This window comes from Herpailurus yagouaroundi, unplaced genomic scaffold, assembly GCF_014898765.1.
Source record: "Herpailurus yagouaroundi ecotype Mexico unplaced genomic scaffold, PumYag 186, whole genome shotgun sequence".
NCBI lineage: Eukaryota > Metazoa > Chordata > Mammalia > Carnivora > Felidae > Herpailurus > Herpailurus yagouaroundi.
This window is the reverse complement of record NW_024412417.1, coordinates 33196509-33215924: the sequence shown is the minus strand read 5'-3', so window position 1 is coordinate 33215924 and position 19416 is coordinate 33196509. Positions and strand designations below refer to the sequence as shown.

At 47.5% G+C, this 19416-nt stretch overlaps 1 protein-coding gene across 9 annotated transcripts in view; it reads left to right on the top strand.

The window, feature by feature from the left end:
* The window catches only part of MTSS1 (MTSS I-BAR domain containing 1), a 165215-nt gene that overhangs the window by 122551 nt on the left and 23248 nt on the right, over positions 1-19416 (top strand). For 5 of the 9 annotated variants that reach the window (XM_040494372.1, XM_040494369.1, XM_040494375.1 and 2 more), the window contains exons 4-7: positions 3393-3477; positions 6411-6502; positions 8149-8223; positions 13178-13189. In XM_040494372.1, coding sequence (XP_040350306.1) covers positions 3393-3477; positions 6411-6502; positions 8149-8223; positions 13178-13189 — 264 coding nt within the window. The remainder of the gene's footprint in view (positions 1-3392; positions 3478-6410; positions 6503-8148; positions 8224-13177; positions 13190-19416) is intronic. The other 4 variants (XM_040494371.1, XM_040494374.1, XM_040494376.1 and 1 more) reach the window with 1 other exon arrangement.

Genomic DNA, 19416 nt, shown 5'->3' with positions numbered 1-19416 from the left:
AGAGGATGTCATCTGCTCTGTGCCAATTGGACGGAGAGAATTGCCATTTGGAAGTTTTCTTTGCGGTTTTTATTTCCTCCCCTCTCAGGGTTTCCTGTGCCGCAGGGCCCGGGGGTGAGCACAGACAGCATGTTTAGAAACTGCTGGTTATCGCACCGTAGGTCAGCTGTTTCTGGGAAGCATTGGGCTTTCCTGGAGATGACACGTGACTGGTGGCCGTCCATGGAAAATGTCTGGGAAGGTGAGAGAAAGAATGGAGCAGAGAAATGGGGTGAGGGAACCAACCTTGAGGTGATCATTTCCAAGCCTAGAAATCAATCTTGAGGAAACTGAGGCATGGGTTGTCAGTGAGGCATCTGCCCCCCACTTAGCTCTCAGTGTTAGCCTAGCAAGGATTGGAGCTCAGTCCTCTGGGACCAGTTCGACATTTCTAGGGTCCAGAACCAGAATTTGAGAGCGGGGCTTTAAGGGCCTAACACCCATAATAGCGTGTCGCTAAGTAAATTCAGCAGGATTCATTCTAGGCTTTCCGTCCTGCCCCTGCCTACCTTCCTGGGTCTGTAGTAAATGCCGTGTGCCGGGTGGTTAAACGCATAGGCTCTGGAACTTGAGTCTCGGTTGGAATCCCACTTACTGACAGCACGACCCTGGACAAATTCCACAAGGCACTGATGGAAACGGGGGTAATCATACTAGCACAACCAGGATTTTGCAGGATTGAATGAGTTCATGTGTGCACAGCGCTTACCCCAGGGCCTGGCACAGCCTAAGCTCTATACAGATGCCATACCTTCCCACGACCTTAAACACCACCGTCCTGCATTTTAGGTAACTACGTGCTATGACAGGGTACGTCTGTGCTCCATGCTTTATTTGCCCTGCTCCCTACAATGAGATTTTGCTTCCAGTTTTTCTTGTCAACAACATTTCGATGACTGTCCTCATAGGTGGGGATTTGCTCTCGTCCTTAATTGTTTTCTCTGGTTAAATTTCTAGAAGTAGGATTGCCAGGTCAAACAGGGGACTTGTCTTGAAGGCTTTTCTGGATAGACGCGGCCACATTCTCCTCCAGAAAAGTATTCGTTTACACTCCTTCCAGCAGTGAATGAGTGTGCCAGTTTCCTTGCATGGCCGGGTTATTCACTTTGAGTCAAATGAAGGCCCAGGAAAAATAGGAGATATTTCCCCGGGGATAAAGTGTTCCTCGTCCCTGCTTATAAGCAATAAAGGCTTAGGAGAACCTGTAGAGAGCCCAGGAGGCAAGTGGTGTGCATGCAAACAGCGCCCTCTACTGGTTTTCCCGGGTGGAGCATGGTGAGCTGCAGTAGATGGGGATGCTCAGGTGGTTTCTAACTCCAGAGTGGCTGCAGGTGCCAGTGGCTAAAGGGCAACATTTTACCAAGACTTTCGGCCATTTAAAAAGTCAGCCTCCGGTGACCTTTAGGTCTTGCTCAGGTTCTCTTACAGCAGTGCTTCTTCTCAACTGGGATTTTGCTCCCCAGGGAACACTGTACTGTCTGGAGACATGTCTAGATGTCACAAAATTGGGGGCTGCTACTGATTTGTGGAAGGTCAAGGCCAGGGATACTGCTAAACATGCTACAATGTACAGGATAACCGCCCCCCCCCCCCCCACGGAGAATCAGGTGGGTGAGGGGGGGGTAGTCTTCAGGCTGAGAAATCCTGTGAGTTTTTTTTTTTTTAAGCTTGCTTATTTTGAGAGAGAGAGAGAGAATGAATGAATGAATGAATGCATGAATGAATGAATCCCAAGCAGGCTCCGCACTGTCAGCACAGAGCCTGATGCAGGGCTCGATCCCACGAATCATGAGATCATGATCTGACTGAAACCAAGAGTCAGACACTTAACCAACTGAGGCACCCAGGCACCCCTGAGAAACCCTTTTTTGGGGAGTGGGAGAATTGTTCTAGAAGACTTCTCTTTTCAGACTAAAATATAGAAATATTCATATTGAATACTTATTACTATTAACACTAATTTATTTGGTTCTGGAAAACCTGCTAGTTTTGCAGAATAAAATGGCAAATAAGAGGAACTGAAATAGCACATTGACCTTTCTAGAAGAGAAGGCAGAGGGGGAGATACGAACCATAATAACATCACCAGCACTAATAAAGGAGGGAATTCCTTTCCCGTTAACTTGGCTTCATTAAGCCTACCATAAATGCCTACAGCTTTCCCTTGAAGGCCTTGTCTGTGAAAAATAGTGCTTCATGTGACATTCTGCCCCCCCCCCCCCCGATTTCATGAGCCCCAATGTTTTCATAACATTTATAATTGAGCTTTTCCAGTGCTTGGTGCAGAATTCCCATCTGTAGTTGTGACGTGCTCCCCACGCCCAAGTAAGTGCTGATTCGGGCATTGTTTCTTGGAGGGGGCAGGAAGGGCACTTCACAAATAGTCTTAAAGAGGGTGTGCCTAAAGGGAGCAGCGTGACCAGAATTTGGGGAAAATAAAACTGAATCACAGCTTACATTGACATTTGTTCAGTGCGGGACCCCCTTTCACTAGTGCTACCCAACCCCCTCAGAAAATGCTCCCTTGTTTCGTTTTGCTTTGGCCTTGCTAGTCTCTGAATTACTCGTATTCTAGAATATGTACCTTGAAACAATTAGCCGGAGTAGCCTTGTTAGCTGTTCTAAATAACGTGAAGAGGGTTATTTTGCCAGAAGTGGAAAACAGAACAAAACAACAGCTTTTCCTTGAAAGTCAGGATACTATTTTGATCATTTTCCTTGGGAAGTGTTTTTCAGATTGTAGGTCATGATCCGGTAGTGGGTTGTAAAACCAATTTCTGGGTCACAGCGTTTAAAGAAAATCAGATAGAGTATAAAATGTTACTGGGCATTGCATACAGTAAAAGTAACTTCTATTTTGGTGATTATAGGAAAATGTGTCACCCTGTGTGTCTGTGTGTGTGTGTGTGTGTGTGTGTGTGTGTGTGTGTATGTGTGTATGCGCACATGCGTGGTGAGAAGCAGTGGCTTGGGTTTTATCACATGGTGAAATATGGCTTGTTTTCAAATTATTTCATTCTCTTTTCAAGAGTTCAGTGATTCTGGGGCACCTGGGTGGCTCAGTCGGTTAAGCGTCTGACTCTCAGTTTCAGCTCAGGTCATGATCTCATGATTTGTGGGATCGAGCCCCATCAGGCTCTGTGCTGACGGTGCAGAGCCTGCTTGGGATTCCCTCTCTCTCTCTCTCTCTCTCTCTCTCTCTCTCTCTCTCTCTCTCCCTCTCTCCCCCTCTCTCTGTCCCTCCCCCCAATGGCACTGTTTCTCTCAAAATAAATAAACTTAAAATTTTTTTAAAGATTTCAGTGATTCCAGTGTGTCTCCTGCCCTCAACTTTGCGTGTGTTTCTGTTTCAGGTGGTACCAGGGAGATCGGTTCTGCCCTGACGAGGATGTGCATGAGGCACAGAAGCATAGAAGCCAAGCTGAGGCAGTTTTCGAGGTGAGGAGCATATCCTGCCCCGATCGCATGTGCCCTTGCTGGTTTCAGGTTAAGGAGGCAGTGACTCGCCTGCCCACCTGAAGCAGCAATCATCTCCCCGTAGCATTGACGTCCCCACTGCCCATTGCTCTGCTCGCTCACTGAACGAGTATTCGTTGGTCGCCCGCTGCATGCCAGCACTGGCCTGGGTGCGGGGACTGTGGCGGACAACCAGCCTGCCTGGGTCCCTGCCCTTGCGGATCCTGCACCCCACTTTGGGGGTCTTCTCTGTGCTCCTGTGTGTCTCTGCTCGCCCTCCGCTGGTGGAAGAACGGTGCAGCCGCCCCCTACAGGAGCCCCTGGAGGAGCAGCTGTGGGTCCACCCTCCATGGAGGACAGCAGTAGCGATCGAGCGCCCCGCGCTGCCAGCATGGGTGGAAATGGCAACGGCTGGCACCAGGATGTGGAGTCACCCGTGTTCCAGTCAGTGGGAGGGAGGGGGGCATTCTTCCAAGAAGATGGGCAGAATTCAGCACTCTCCTACCATTCTGCTTTACAGATATGCCCAAGTGAGATGCCTCTGACCCTGGCCCTGGCTGGGCCACTGTGGGAGGTGGCAGAATATTCTGGGAAGTACCTGGTCTTGGAGATGGCCAGGCCTGGGTTTGAGCCCTGGACTGGCCGTTCAGGCGCTAGAATCATGCAGGAATCATAGCTACTATAAAATGGGGATAGTGGTCTCTAAAGGGTTCTTGTGAAAATTAATGAAACATCTACACATTTCCAGCAGAAAGTGCCTGGATAGCAGGTGATGACATCTGCCTGCCTTCCCTCCTGCTGGCTCCTGGGTGGTGCTCCCCAGACCATGCAGCACCTCCTCTCACACTTGTCTCCCGGGTTTTTTTTTTTTTTAATTTTTTTTTTCAACGTTTTTATTTATTTTTGGGACAGAGAGAGACAGAGCATGAACGGGGGAGGGGCAGAGAGAGAGGGAGACACAGAATCGGAAACAGGCTCCAGGCTCCGAGCCATCAGCCCAGAGCCTGATGCGGGGCTCGAACTCACAGACCGCGAGATCGTGACCTGGCTGAAGTCGGACGCCCAACCGACTGCGCCACCCAGGCGCCTTCTCCCGGGTTTATTTGCAAGCCTGTGGCCTGCACATTTGAGTCATGAGGGGACACCAATTCAACGACCATGATTTATTGAGCATCTACTGTGTGCCAGGCACTATCTTAGTTAGGGAGTGTGGGGTGTAGCACTGAATAGGACCATGTCCTGTTCTCATGGGACTTACGCTCTGGGCACTATGTACATGTGACATGACGTCAGGGGCTGCCGAATGCCACCAGGGGAGGCCCACGGAGAGGAGACAGGTGGCGGCCATTCGACCCTGGGTGGTTAGGGAGGGAGTGTATTCCAGAGAGAGGTCTGAACAGACACCTGGAAGAAATAAGGGAGTGAGCTGTGTTGATGGCTGGAGGGAGTGTGTATGAAGGGGGGAGTGCCACGTAGACCCTGATGAGGAAAGGAGGGAACTGTACCGAGAACTTGAAGGTTTTCAGGAGGCTCTGTGATCAAAAGGCAGTCTGAGAACACCTTCTTAGTACGTCTCATCAGTGCAATTCAGGCAATTTATGGGCACTTTCTAATTTTCCTACAGGATCTCTGTAAATGTCAGAATGTGTCCATTTTCCTTCCATTACCCAGACAAAAACCTCGGGGGTCCATGCCTTGCATGGTTCCTCTGGGTGGGGAGCTGCCTTTCCATGTGCTTACGTGTGATCTGTTTGGGACCCTGCACAAAATACAGGGAGTCCCTGGGGATACCCTCTGATCCAAGAGCTCATCATTCAGCTTTTCTTTCTCCAGGCTGTCCACAGTTAGCCTACAGTCATGACTATAATCCTGAATGCACATCAGACTCATGTGGCTCTTTTATATATGTATGTATATATACATATATATATATATACACACACATATACATGTATACATATATGTATATACATATGTATATGTGTATATATACAAATATATACATACATATACATATATATGTGTATGTATGTATGTGTGTGTATATATATATATATATATATATATATATATAATGTATTTATTTTGAGAGAGAGAGTATGCAGGCAGGGGTGGGGTAGAGAGAGAGGGAGAGCAGACTCCAGACTGTCAGTACAGAGCCAGATGTGGGGCTCGAACCCACGAACCATGAGATCATGACCTGAGCCCAAATCAGGAGTCAGATTGCTTAACTGAGTCATCCAGGCACCCCTGGCTTTTTAAAAATTAGTAATAACGGGGTCCCACCCTCTAAGTGTATGCCAGGCTTTAGGTATGGGGTGCAGCCCTGGCGTCCTTACCTTTTGAAAGCTCTCCACGTGCTTCTGTTGTGCAGCCAGAGGGGTGACCCCGCTGGTCTGCATCCGTGCTCGTTAATACAAGAGTCAGAAGATAAGCAGGGGAAACAGGAAGAGATGTTGCTCCAACCAGTCATGCTTATGGCTTCCTAACAGTCTCTGGAGAGCGTTCTGAGAATAAGGTTGTTACGAAATGGAGGGATTTGGATGTGAACTTGGCTTAGTATACTGCCTTGTCTTGCATCATTGAAGTCCTGGATTTGGGTAGTTTTTTTTTTTTTTTTTTTTTTTTTTTTTCAACGTTTATTTATTTTTGGGACAGAGAGAGACAGAGCATGAACGGGGGAGGGGCAGAGAGAGAGGGAGACACAGAATCGGAAACAGGCTCCAGGCTCCGAGCCATCAGCCCAGAGCCCGACGCGGGGCTCGAACTCACGGACCGTGAGATCGTGACCTGGCTGAAGTTGGACGCTTAACCGACTGCGCCACCCAGGCGCCCCTGATTTAGGTAGTTTTGACAGCTAAGTGTAAATCTTGACAACAGAATGTATCTAATTTCTTCTTTCTTTTTGGTGAAAGCGCTCTAATTGATTGTCTGATAAACCCGCTTCAAGAACAGATGGAAGAATGGAAGAAAGTGGCTAACCAGCTGGATAAAGACCACGCAAAAGGTACAGGGGGGCAAGCTGTCCTCTGCATAGTAGGACGCGTGTTCCGAGCAGAGGCACGGGTATTGCCGGCTGCCGCCTGGTGCCTCTGCTGGTGTCATCCTGAGGGCCCACTCTGTTCCCATGTCTCCTGGAGGCATTTCTGTGTTGGAGAATAAGGAGTCAAAAGTGATCCCATGAAACATCCCCCTGTTGCTGAGAGCCCAGATTCTTGGTGGTATTAATTGCGATCAGGTAGATTAAATGTGAATTGCCAAAGATTCATACTTCAGGCATCACAACACATCTTGAAAACCAAACTTTTAATGATACAAGCTATCCTTGGGTCTCCTGTCCAGAACTGCCACCTTCTTTTTTTTTTTTAATTTTTTTTTTTCATTTTTTTCTTTATTTTTGAGAGAGAGAGAGAGTGTGAGAGAGCAGGGGAGGGGCAGAGCGAGAGGGAGACGCAGAGTCTGAAGCAGGCTCCAGGCTCTAAGCTGTCAGCACAGAGCCTGACACAGGGCTCGAACCTGTGAACCACGAGATCATGACCTGAGCCAAAGTCGGACGCTTAACCGACTGAGCCACCCAGGCACCCCTAGAACTGCTGCCTTCTTTGGAAATGCTTCAACAAACATGTCCCAGTCCCTCGTGTGCCAGCCGCCGGGGGCAGAGTGGTCCAGACAGACACCTCCCAAGCCGGTCTTCCTGGAACCCATGGGTGGGGGTGCTGGCATCGTGGCAGGGGCAGGAGCCATTCATTGCTGGGAGGCTCATAACTGCAGTAAAGTGTCGGGGAGAGAAAGCACGTGAGTGGATCTGAGGGGAGTGAACCAGAATGAAAGGGTTGGCTAACAGTGGATCTCATGAGCATGTGACTGAGGTGTCTGATTGGTGGCATGGCACCAGCAGGGAGGGAGGCATCGGGGAAGGCTGCAAGGGAACTGGAGCAGTTGGCAATCAATTGAATGCATACCAGGGCAGCAAAGGAGAGAAGTGTCAGAGGCAGCTGTCATTTCAGATGTCTGAATCTGGGTGATGGAGGTGCCAGCAACAGAAATGAGAAATCCAGGAATAGGTGTAGACCCGTAGGGGAAGCGGAGGTGGTTGTCAGGGGAAGTGTGGTGTTTGTGGGCCGCCCCCTTCTCCGGGGGGTCTGGTGCCGGCCTTGGTGTTGATGTGAGAATGAGGCTAAGGCAGCTGGGCATGTCGCAGTTTCTCCCCCCCTGACACCGTCTGATTTCTCACGCTACAGTCTTCAGTGCTCTTCTCTGAATGGTAACATCTGGCCAGTGGTTTGCTACATGGGTTCTTTTTTGAGCAGAGCACTGCAAACTGGGGGCCTTGGGAAAGCAAATCCTATTCTTCAGTTTCCTGACACGAGCTGAGAAATTGTGGATTTTTCACATTTAGTAAAGTATTCCCAAATGATGTCTTTCCTCACAGCTGATATGAGTGAATTCTATCAGGAAAAGACCATGGTGCATTTTGTTGGTTTTCATGTTAATAACCCCTTCAGCAGGAGATTTTTACCATATAGTACCCTGATTAAGCTGTTTATTGCGTATCATTGTTCATTCTTTCTGGGATGAGAGTAATGGTTGTTCCTAAAAGATTTTCTGTTGAGCAAGGTGGTAAAATTATTCAATAATTCTGCTTTCTCTTAGAATATAAAAAAGCCCGCCAAGAGATAAAAAAGAAGTCCTCAGATACGCTGAAACTGCAGAAGAAAGCAAAAAAAGGTAACTCCACAAATTCTGCTATGCATAGTGTTACTTTGGGGAAATGAACATGTGCTTGATTTGTCTTTGAAGCAGAAAGCATTCAATTCAGACTTCCTTGCCTGTGACAGCCCTGGAGAACAGGAGCAAATAGAATCCATCTGAATTAAAGTTCTCAAGTGCAGAATATCTATTAATTTGAGGCCCTTGCAAAGTTGTGCTTGACTTGTTCCCTCCCCCCACCTTTGTCTCCAAAATTTGACAGTTTCCGTGCCCTATTGTGCGTTGTAATGAAACCTATAAATTTCTTGGAAGCCTTGGGATAACGCATAAAAGCCTTCATGCAAATGTCCTCTAGTAATTATTACAGAAATTATGTCATTTTCTCCTCCATCTTTCACAGCCTATAATCTCCGAAACCCTTTATTAAGTCTTGTGAGAATGTTAGAAACGGCTGCAGTGGGAAGCTGGGAGCTGTTGTTGTATAGAGAGATTTTTCAGGGTGTTCGTGAGTCTGGGGGCTCCCTAGGGGAAACCAGCCTGGTGCCTCGTGGCTGTCTGCCCACCTCCCTGCTGACTGTCCTCCACCAGCTGGCCCGCTGTCAGATACGAGACCCAACTCTGCTCTTCCAGCGTGGACTTCGAATGTGCACAGAAAAATCTAGCTACATCCACTTTGCAGGCATTTGTGATGTTTTACTAAGACCCAGAATGTAGGGACTCAAACTTGAGAAGGTGACATTCTTTCCCGACTGTTCTTCTTGATAACAAGTTTTTGAAGTTGTTGTCTCACAACTGATGAAATGTTTTGTTTTTCCCCTGAGGCTGCTCTGTGCTTAGTGTTTGTTTGGGAAAATTTTTAGGTAGAAATCCCCCAAACCAAATTTCCTCTTTTCCTTAAATGAGAGGTTCTCATTTGGTATTTGAGGAAAATATATTTGGGGAGATGGAGTAGTTTGGTGGACGGTGGGGTGAGGACTGGGCAAAGTTTTAAAGCTTGGACATTTTTAAAAAATGCCCTCCTAGTTCTTGTGAAAAACCATAAGACCATTTCAAGATAAAGGCAGGAGAATTTAAATTTTTTTTTCTTTTTCTTTTTCTTTTTTTTTTTTTTTTTTTTGAGAGAAAGAGAGACAGAGCATGAGTCGGGGAAAGGTAGAGAGAGAGGGAGACACAGAATTCAAAGCAGGCTCCAGGCTCCGAGCTGTCAGCACAGAACTCGACGTGGGCTTTTGAACCCATGAGCTGTGAAATCATGACCTGAGCTGAAGTCGGACGCTTAACCGACTGAGGCGCCCCAAGGCAGGAGAGTTTTCACTCATAATCAGATGTTCTGTTAGTATTGGCCTCAGTTGTTAGTTTTGGATGTGTGTTCTTGGTCTCAGTGCTTCTCAAATGTATATTGTATCTTCTTAGTGCACCAGGGAGCTAGTGTTGGACAACGAATGGGGTTTGTGGCCAGTAACATTTTAGTGTGTCCAGAGGTCAATGTTCACAAGTAAAACAGCCAGTCATCCACTTCCATTGAATCTGGGGTCCCGTGGAAGAACAGGTTGGAACCGAATTCCATGTAGTTGACAGCTTAGCAACTTTGAGATAGAAGGGATTTGGAAGGAAGGTCCAGGGAAGATACTTCCAGCTCCGGAAAGGTTTGGGAGTTTGGTGAAGAGGATGAGGGAATTAAAAAGGAGCTGTTCCAGAGCTGTCTTTCCAGAGGCCTTAAGTTCTTGGCTGCAGTGATAATCCTTTTATCTGAATGTTCCATGGAGGCTGAACTAGTCTTCATCTGTCACTCAAAGTCCCTGGAATTGTCCAATTAGCAGAATTTGGACCTACGGGGAAAGCCTGATGGGTTGATTACAGTGCAACACAAAAGGAAGTTTCTGGCAACTAGACTTGCCCAGCACTGGCTCGGGCTGCCTGGAGAGGATAACGAGCTCCCCTTCTAGGCACCCGGTAGAAAGTTTCAGGACACCCAGGGTGCTGGACTGGGTAACATGAAGAGATAGATGCTTCTGGTCCTGGGATTCAGAATAATTGGCATTGGTTGTGGGGCTTCGTGGGGCCCTTGGGCCTGAAGGTAGAGAGTGGAGGCTCTGACCAAGGGTGTTTCTGAAGCATCCATCCCTCAGCCCTAGCCATGTACCTGGTGGTGTCAGGCACCATGTCCTTCCAGACAAGGTGGCCATGGTGGTGTAGTTATATCTATGAGCCAAGTCAGATCAGTAGCTTGGAATGTTCCAGATGATTTTCTAGTTACTCCAGAGTACAACCAGAAAGCAGTTTTTATTTCTATCCTTTATAATTTTTTTTCTACAATATATAAGTGCATTTTATTTGACCTGAGTGCACGCATTTGTGTATTTCTGGGGTGAATGGAACCTTCTAGAAGGTACCAGAGTCGTCATTCTGACTGTTTAGAATGGAGCGCTCTCCTGGAAGATGGGTAGCCTGAGAATGGAGCGGGAATGCTACAAGGGCCAGAAGAAATCTGGTTATCTGAGGCTTCGAGTTAATTTTTGGGTCTGGTTACCAGTAGTTTTCCTTTTCTGCCAGAACTCTTACAGAGGCATCTGCATCATCTCCCTCAAGTGGTCCCTTCCTGGACTCTTGGCTTATAAAGTGTTAGTAGTTCCTTCTGAGATTTACACCATATGTTGGGATAGACGCGTGCTTTGGATACATTTTTTTTTGTCCTGATAGAACTGAATCTGATAACCAAATAATCACTTACCTTTTAATGTGTTTTCAGGAGATCACCAAGCAGCATTCTGCCGTGCCTTTTTAAAAAAACTGTGATCTTTGATCTAAAAATTCTTCTGACTCTTTTTTTCAAAATTTCAAATTCCTTTGTGCGTTTAACTTAAGCATGGTTGTAGCACTGCCTTTGACATAGGCAGACACATATGGGGTGCAATTTTTTTTTTAACATTTATTTATTTTTGAGAGACCGAGAGAGACTGTGAGAGTGAGCGGTGGAGGGGCAGACAGAGAGGGAGACACAGAATCCAAAGCAGGCTCCAGGCTCCAAGCTGTGAGCACAGAGCTGGATGCAGGGCTCAAACCCACAAACCACAAGATCACGACCTGAGCCAAAGTTGGATGCTTAACTGACTGAAACACCCAGGTGCCCCTGGGGTGTAATTTTTGTATGTGACTAATTTACCTTAATTTTCACTCTGCAGATAATCACCTTTTGTCACATGCTTTATTTGACTCGTTTTTTTTTTTTTACTGTAATATAGAGTGGTAATTTATAATCTAAAGGTATTTAAATATTACCATCAAAAAAACTTTGTTTTTTGGTAGATTTGGCTAGATTTAATTTCAAAACCATTTCATTTTGTTTTAGATGTTTTATTTTTTAAGATTTTTATTATTTTATTATCTTAGGGAGAGCACGGTGAGCAAGGGAGAGGGGCTGAGACACAGAGAGAGAGAGAGAGAGAGAGAGAGAGAGAGAGAGAGAGAGAATCTTAAGCAGGCTCCAAGCTTACTGCGGAGCCCAACTCTGGGCTTGATCCCATGACCCTGGGATCAAGACCTGGGCCAAAACCAAGAATTGGACTCAACCAACTGAGCCACCCAGGCGCACCTCAAAACCATTTTAAAACAACTTGGCAGGGGCACCTGGGTGGCTCAGCTGGTTAAGTGCCTAACTCGTGATTTCGGCTCGGGTGATGATCTCACGGTTCGTCAGTTCGAGCCCTGCGACACGCTTTATGCTGACAGCATGGAGCCTGCTTGGGATTCTCTATCTCCCTCTCTCTCTGCCCCTCCCCCTCCCGTCAAAAATAAATAAATAAACATGTAGAAAAAAACCAACTTGACAGATGCTCCAGCTGTGGGTGAATGTACCCAGTTTTTGGAAGGCAGGTTTATTGAACACCTACCAGGAGTAAACTCCAGGCAGATATTGGGGGCTACAGAGACGGTACCTGCCCTCTGGGAAGTTCCAGGCTGGTGCCCGGGGTTGGGACACAGGCAGAGCCAGCCTTATGGACAGCTGATGGGGAGAAGACACAGGCAGCAGGAAGGCAGGGACATGGTGTGGAGCTGGCCTCGTAGCCCACGTTCTGAAAGGCCTCTCATGAGTCCCCATCAAGCCCTGCTGTTTGATGTCAGCTCATGGCCCTTTGGGGTCCTGGGGTCGGCCATACCTTCACGGGCGAAGCGCGTGTGGACTGGGTGTGGGAAACATTTTACGGCATTTGCCTGCTTCTGCCGCTGTACTGCACGAAGTCAGCAACCTTCTCCTTTAACTCCCATGTTACTCTTAATTTAAATTTAAAAATTAATTATGGTAAAGCCTTCTGTTTCAATCTGTAACTACTAAAAGCTTATCAGGGACTTTCTTTGGGAGCGCTGAGACTGGAACATTTTGCTGGATTAACCCTTGAGCCTGACCTTTCTACAGATTCTACAGATAGATACCAATCTATCCTTTTCAGCCAGACCCTGCAAAGCAAATACTATAAACCTAACAAACAGACTCACAGAATTCCAGACTAATATGGTATTTGCTGTTAAGCTAAAATGTTAACTTTTTTTTTTTTTTTTATTTTCACCTTAGCTTAAGTTTTCTTCCTTGGGTTTCTCTAATTACTTTGCAGGTTATAATAAATTATACTTGAAGGATTTTCTTGATACCTTAATTGGCTTCTTTTGGGAATATAGTCATCTCTCTTCTTAGGAGCCGTACTGTCCTCTCTAGGGGTGATGCTTACTAAGTAGGAAGATTTCTGTTTAGATGTGAAGGAAAGAATATGAGTGAGTCAGGGAAGGGAACCTGGGCACACGGCTGTTGGTGGAGGTGGGTTTAATTGCCCTAAAACAAAATTCGGTGGCCAGCCTCGGACTGTTTAACACATGAAAGAAGGGTAAGCCTGCTGCTCGAATACCAGTTTGACTTTATTATTTTCCTTTTTGTGTCAATTGTGTATCCTGCACTTTGTCACCGTGCGCCCCCCGCCAGTGGACGCTCTCGGTAAGTGTACCATCCTGACTCTCTGGTGGCTGGTCACGATGTGGTCCTTGCTGTGGGCTTTCCATGGTTGTCCAGACCTATGCTAGTTGCCCAAGTTTTCCTGCCGGCTCAGAGCAATCAGTTGTGCCTACTTAATTTTCCATAACTAAGAAAATCCTGTGTGTGTGTGTGTGTGTGTGTGTGTGTGTGTGTGTGTGTGTGTAATCATTTTCTTTCTGCGGTGTTTGGCCCTTTCACGGGTTAGCCCAACACCCTGAGGGCCTTTGCATCACCATAATTCAGTATTAGACTTATGGAAAGAAGAAATACAGAGTGATTTGCACAGGAAATAAACGTATTTATACATATATACCTGAGCTATATATGTATATGTGTATTTATATCACAAACAAAATATGTAGAACTGCACTAAGTAACCCCTCATAATAATTCCCAAATCAGATTTGGTTGCATTAAGCTAGCAAACTGTCTTTATACTTTGTCTCCCTGGGACCATACAGTTCTTTTCAAAATGAATAATCCATAAAAAAAAAAAAACAACCGAAAGTATTTCTTATTTCAGCAGAGTTTGTGTAGTGTTTCATTTCAAAGGTATCAGATCTTCAAATTCAATAATCAAAATGATTCTTCTTGCCTAAATGTTGAACCTCATTCTCTGGGTGATCTGCTTTTGGAGTCTTGTGGCTGTCCCTCTGTCTCGGAAAGGTCTGTCCGTGCGGCATCCATGTGATTTATCCTTGCCTTGAATGTGCTTGAGTGTTCTCTGAGAACATTTTTACTGAACAGCTCCAGAGAGGTTTTTGAACTGGAATCTGTCATCCACGACAAACCCAAACGACATAGGTCTCCTATGACCAGTGGGGCCGAGATGGTCCCCAACTTTATAAATGATGATCTTTTCCAGTCCTCAGTGTTGTGATTATGAAACAGTTTGAACATTTTTTAGCATACTTTTGGAAGGAAGGTAAGACAGCCACTTTTGGTTTTTTGCTTACTGTGATAAGATTTATATAACATAAGATTCACCGTCTTAAAGGCTTGTGGTCCATTCACAACTATGTGCAACTATCACTACTGTCTAATTCCAGAGCATTTGTGCCACCCTGAAAAGATACCCCCTGCCTTTTGAGCAGCTGCTCCCCATTCCTCCTGCCCTCAGCCCTGGACACCTACCAGTCTGCTTTCTGACTCTATGGATTTACCTCTTCTGGACATTTCATATAAAGGCATCTGTACCATGTGTCCTTTCGATGACACAGAGTTTTACTAGAACTTTTTGTAAGAGTCTGGGGTGAGTCAGTATGTGGCATAAACTGAATGGTTTATTCGTTTTGAATGATGGGCAATAGGGTTGGGGATGAGGAGAGAAATCGCACAGCCCTTTGGCTCTGTCACTTACATGTGGCTCATCTCAGGAAAAATCACAGCTCCCTCTGTTTCTTACTCAAGCAGGGTTCCCAAGGCTAAGCCACAGTGATATGAAATCATAGCAGTAAACTCGGGCATAAAAGACAGAAGAAAGCAATATGTCTTGAAGCCCTCATCAATTTTTTTTTTACAAGTTTTAAATCATTTTTGAACCTGAACGTCTATATTTTAACATAGGTTCTCAGTAATGAAAGTGTCCTGGTTTGACAAGAGAAAAAAAAAATATTTATACAAAACCCTCCTTTGATCCAGTTAGAAGTATTTACCTTGAACCGCAGGTTTCTGCATAAGCGTGGTTCCTGAGGGAAGGAATTTACAACTCCAAAAGTATTCCACCAGGCGTATACCGCCCCCTCAAGGAATTGAGACTCTAGTGGGAGTAGACCACCCTGTTTAATCTGTATGCTCAGTGCCGTGATGAGGGTGAACAAAGGATCTAGCGATGGGCAAAGAAGAAGAAACCCAGCGAAGCTTGGAGTGGAAGGTGATGGGAAGATGGAAAGGGGTCAGCCGGTGGAGAATAGGGTGGGGGACGTTCAAGGTGGAGGGGCAAAGCATATGCCAGCACATGGTCATCACCATTTAGACGCAAGCACCAGAACCATGGGAGAAGGTGACCATGTTGCAAAGGGGCACCCTGAGGGCAACTGTGTGCACTACCCTGAGTCAGCTTTTCAGGAGTACCCATAGGGGAACCACAGGGATCCCGCCTGCTCAGCCTCAGCTGCCTGGCCACCCTGACCTGCCTCTAGATGGTTCTATCACTGGGCCTTATTTCTGCTCACACCCCGAACTGGACTAAACTTCTCCCCCATCAGCGTCCGTTTCACCAGGAGCAGTGGTTTTGATGTCCTGTGGCCACATCAGGTGCATGCACACATTCCCATGTGTGTTTCTTCTGTACCTACAGAACCAGCAGAAACCGCTCTAAGAACGCCCCCTGAGACTGTAGTCAGTGTGGGTCGTTCTCCCCGTCTCCGTGGTAAAAAGTTGGATGTGTCTGGGTCTCCTCCAGGCACCCCTGCCTTTGGTTCTGGGAAGGGGAATAATTCTATAAGTCCTCTTCCCCGGAGGGAATTCCCACCTAAAAATCTAAAGTCTGAGCTATTAGCGAATCACTTGGCTTTGTTGCCCCGCACGGGCAGAAGACCTCTTTCCTCTGTTCTGCTGCTGGGTAGGAGGGATAAACGGCCGCTCAGAAGCCGGTGTGGCTGGCATGAGGGGACCTGCATGGCTGTCAACCATGAGCGTCATGGATGGGGCCTCTGAAAGTCATCAGGAATCGCCATCCCCTTTAGGAGCTCCTGGGCCACTGGAATCCATATGGAGCTGAGAGCCCACCCTGGTTGCTTCTTGCTGTCCAGGTCCTAAGACCTGGTCCTGGAAGGGAGGTGGCAGAGCCTAGAAATCTCTGGATACCCCCTGTGGTCACCACCTCACTAACACGAGTCGACTGTCTGTAGAGCAACACCCAGTCTAACATCCTTCCTAAATCCCACCCCTCCTAAATACTGCCCTCGGTGGTGTGGGGCTGGCGAGTGGTCCAGACTGCTTCCCCCACCTGTGCTCACACCTGTGCAAATGGTAGAAGTGGACTTTGAGCCTGAACAGATGATTGTTCCCTGCAGAAACCAAAGCTGGAAAAGTTCCTTCTGAAGTCAGGGGTCGGGTGTTGGCCTCGGCCTCCAGAGGTGGCTTGACCACATGCAGCCTCGAGATCTGTCTGGGTATTTGCACCCAACTGTAACTCAGTGGGGAAGGTTGAGTCACGGCTTCTTTCCAGGCTTGGGGAAGGCATTATAGGAGCACACACATTTAATTATGCAGCAGATAATTGAGTGGGTACAAGCCCTACTTAATGGGGAAACCTGTGTGAAATGGACAGGGAAGGGCTTTGTAATAATGAGTCAGCACAAGGGAGCCACGGCCTGACGAATGTTCTGGCTCTGGGAAGCCCCAGATAGAGCAGCGGGCAGAGCGGGAGAGAAAGGGGCAGCCTTGGCAAAAGCAGGAGTGATGGAATTTTCATTTTTACACCTTGTGTGGCATTCGGAAGCTGTCCCTGCCTAGAATCACTTGAGACCTTGGAATTGAACCCTGGAAAACTCCTTCAAAGGGCTGTTGCATTTGGAGAAGGAAGCAGGTGGTCCTCAGAGGCTGGGAGGTTCATTGGCCATATTTCACAACCGAGAATGTAAGTAAAGACAGGCCACGCAGACACCCCCAGAGGCCCAGAGCTGCGAACCCCCTTCCTGTGCAGAGCTGGTCTCCGAGGAAAGCCTCACCCCGACGCAGCCCACCAGGTGCCTTGCCCGTGACTCTGGTCAGCTGGTGGCTGACCTCAGGAGGCTGAAATTCTGAACTGTCTCTTGCACGGTGAGACTGTCATCTCGGTGTGGAGCACCTGGCTTCCCAGTGGCTACACTCAGAAGCCGAGGGAGAGGTATTTACAGTGGCGTGGAGAGGTTACAACAGAATCCCAGCAAAAAGGCCAAGAATTTAAAGAACAGCTTGCTTGGAGAAACTGATTCCTTGTACAATCTGGTTTTCATCTATGTAGAGAACATTCAGTGGCTGGTGCGGTGAGTGGGAGGTGGATGGTAGGTCTGCCCCTCTAGAGCTGCAAGCCACCCTTGGTTTTCACGGGGCTAATTGGTTCACATCTGGTGTGCTATCTCTCTCGTTCATAACCGTTCTCTGGGAAGGCTCCGGATGAGCCCTGGGAAGCCAGCCTGTTGAGGAGAGGGGTGTGAGTGCCTCCTCCACTTGCCCTGTGGGCAGCTAAGGAAGCAAAGGAAGCCTCTGCCCTCAAGCTGTCCCCGGGATGGCAAAGGCATTTATGTTCTCACATCAGTTTTCTGACATCTACAGTTAAACCCAGTTCTGACACTAACTACTCAGAGTTGGCATAGGTCCCAGAGGCTGAGGGGCTCAGTGCCACAAGACTGCCCCCACTTTAGCCACTTGCCATGAGTGGGGTTCCCCAGGCTCCCCACACTTCTGCCTGGCTAACCTCACAGTCGGGATTTCCTCTGGACTCCCCTCAGGTTTGATGATTCATGAACACGACTCACAGAACTCAGGGAAGCTCTGTACTTGGGATTGCTGGCTTATTATAAAGGATATATATGAGCACCCAGGTGAAGGGATACATAGGGTGGTGGTGGGGTCAGGGAGGGTGCAGAGCTGCTCTGCCTCTCTGGGCATACCACCCTCCCAACACTTCGGTATATTCCCCAGCCCAGGAAGCCTCCAGAAACTGGCTATTCAAGTTTTTACCAAGCTTTGTTATGTAGTCACAATTGATTAATCATTGGTGATGTAACCCCACCCTCTTTCCCCTCCCTGGAGGTCAGGGGTTGGGGCTGAAAGTTCAAGCCTCTAATCCTGTGGTTGGTTTTCCTTGTAAGTGTCTCCCATCCTGAACTTATCTAACCCCCTACCCCCAGGTCATCAGGATGACAGAGACACTCCTGTCATTCTGGAAATTCCAAGGGTTTGGGGAAGTTCTGTGCCAGGAACTGGGGCAAAGACCGAACATATACATATTTTCTGTCCTAACACAACACTCTGGCGTCCTACCGACAACCGTGACCTGGCAACACAAACAGTACAGTTCATTATGAAGAAAACGCTGGGGCTGGATTCTCCTTGGAGGAGGTGAAGGCTTCCAGGAGGAGGCAAATACTCAAGCAGACTCCTAAAGGTTGAATCGAATTCTTGTAGAGACAGGGGTGGGTGGGACAAGAGATGAGTGTACTTTCCGGGAAGAGGCATGCAGAAAAATCAGTGGGGCTGGAAGCAGAAGGCGGGTTTCGTTGACATTTCATCCATTTAATATTGATTGGTGCCTGGTAGGTGTTCGTCAGGGGCTCGATGCCAGGCTCAGGTCCTCCCCATGCCCAGGGAAGATGGAGGAGTGCGCTGTACCTTTAAGACCTTACCTTGGATAGGCGTGGCTCTTGCATCTTCCCTCAGGTGTAGAACTAGCCACAGGTGAGCAGGGAGGTGAGCAGGGCCGGTTTTTTGTTTTTTTTTGTTTTTTTTTGTTTTTTTTGTTTTTTTACCGTATTAAAGACTTAAGACTTTCAGGACTCTGAAGCCCTTGCAGGCTCCTTGGCTTCTAGAAGGTTCTGTGAACGTGTGCATTTGGATTAGTGACGTAGCTGGATACCCGTTAACAAGTGGCTGTTGTGATCCACACGGGAGATGACAGTGACCAGGGCTCAGGGAAGTGGCCACAGGGATGGAGAAAGAGCATTTTAGGGGAAATGTGAGAGAGAGAGGAGTTGAAGAAGATGCAGGTTTCAGGCAACCAGGTTGACGAGTGGGAGAGTGTTTCTTTGACCACAGAGGAGGAATCATGTCAAAGATAGGACGGTTCTGAGACGCCATGGGTGGTGAGCCACGCGTTGGCATGGGCTGTTTCCTAGTTTCCTCTAAGCTGTCTTTGATTAAGCAGCTGATGGTCCAGGGACCAGCGAATCCTGGTGACAAAACCCCCACCTTTTAGTGAAAGGATTATGGGATCATTTGCATTTCTGTACATCAAAGAAGACATTGAACTGAAAAAAAAACCAACCTGGGGGCGCCTGGGTGGCGCAGTCGGTTAAGCGTCCGACTTCAGCCAGGTCACGATCTCGCGGTCCGGGAGTTCGAGCCCCGCGTCAGGCTCTGGGCTGATGGCTCGGAGCCTGGAGCCTGTTTCCGATTCTGTGTCTCCCTCTCTCTCTGCCCCTCCCCCGTTCATGCTCTGTCTCTCTCTGTCCCAAAAATAATAAACGTTAAAAAAAAAAAAA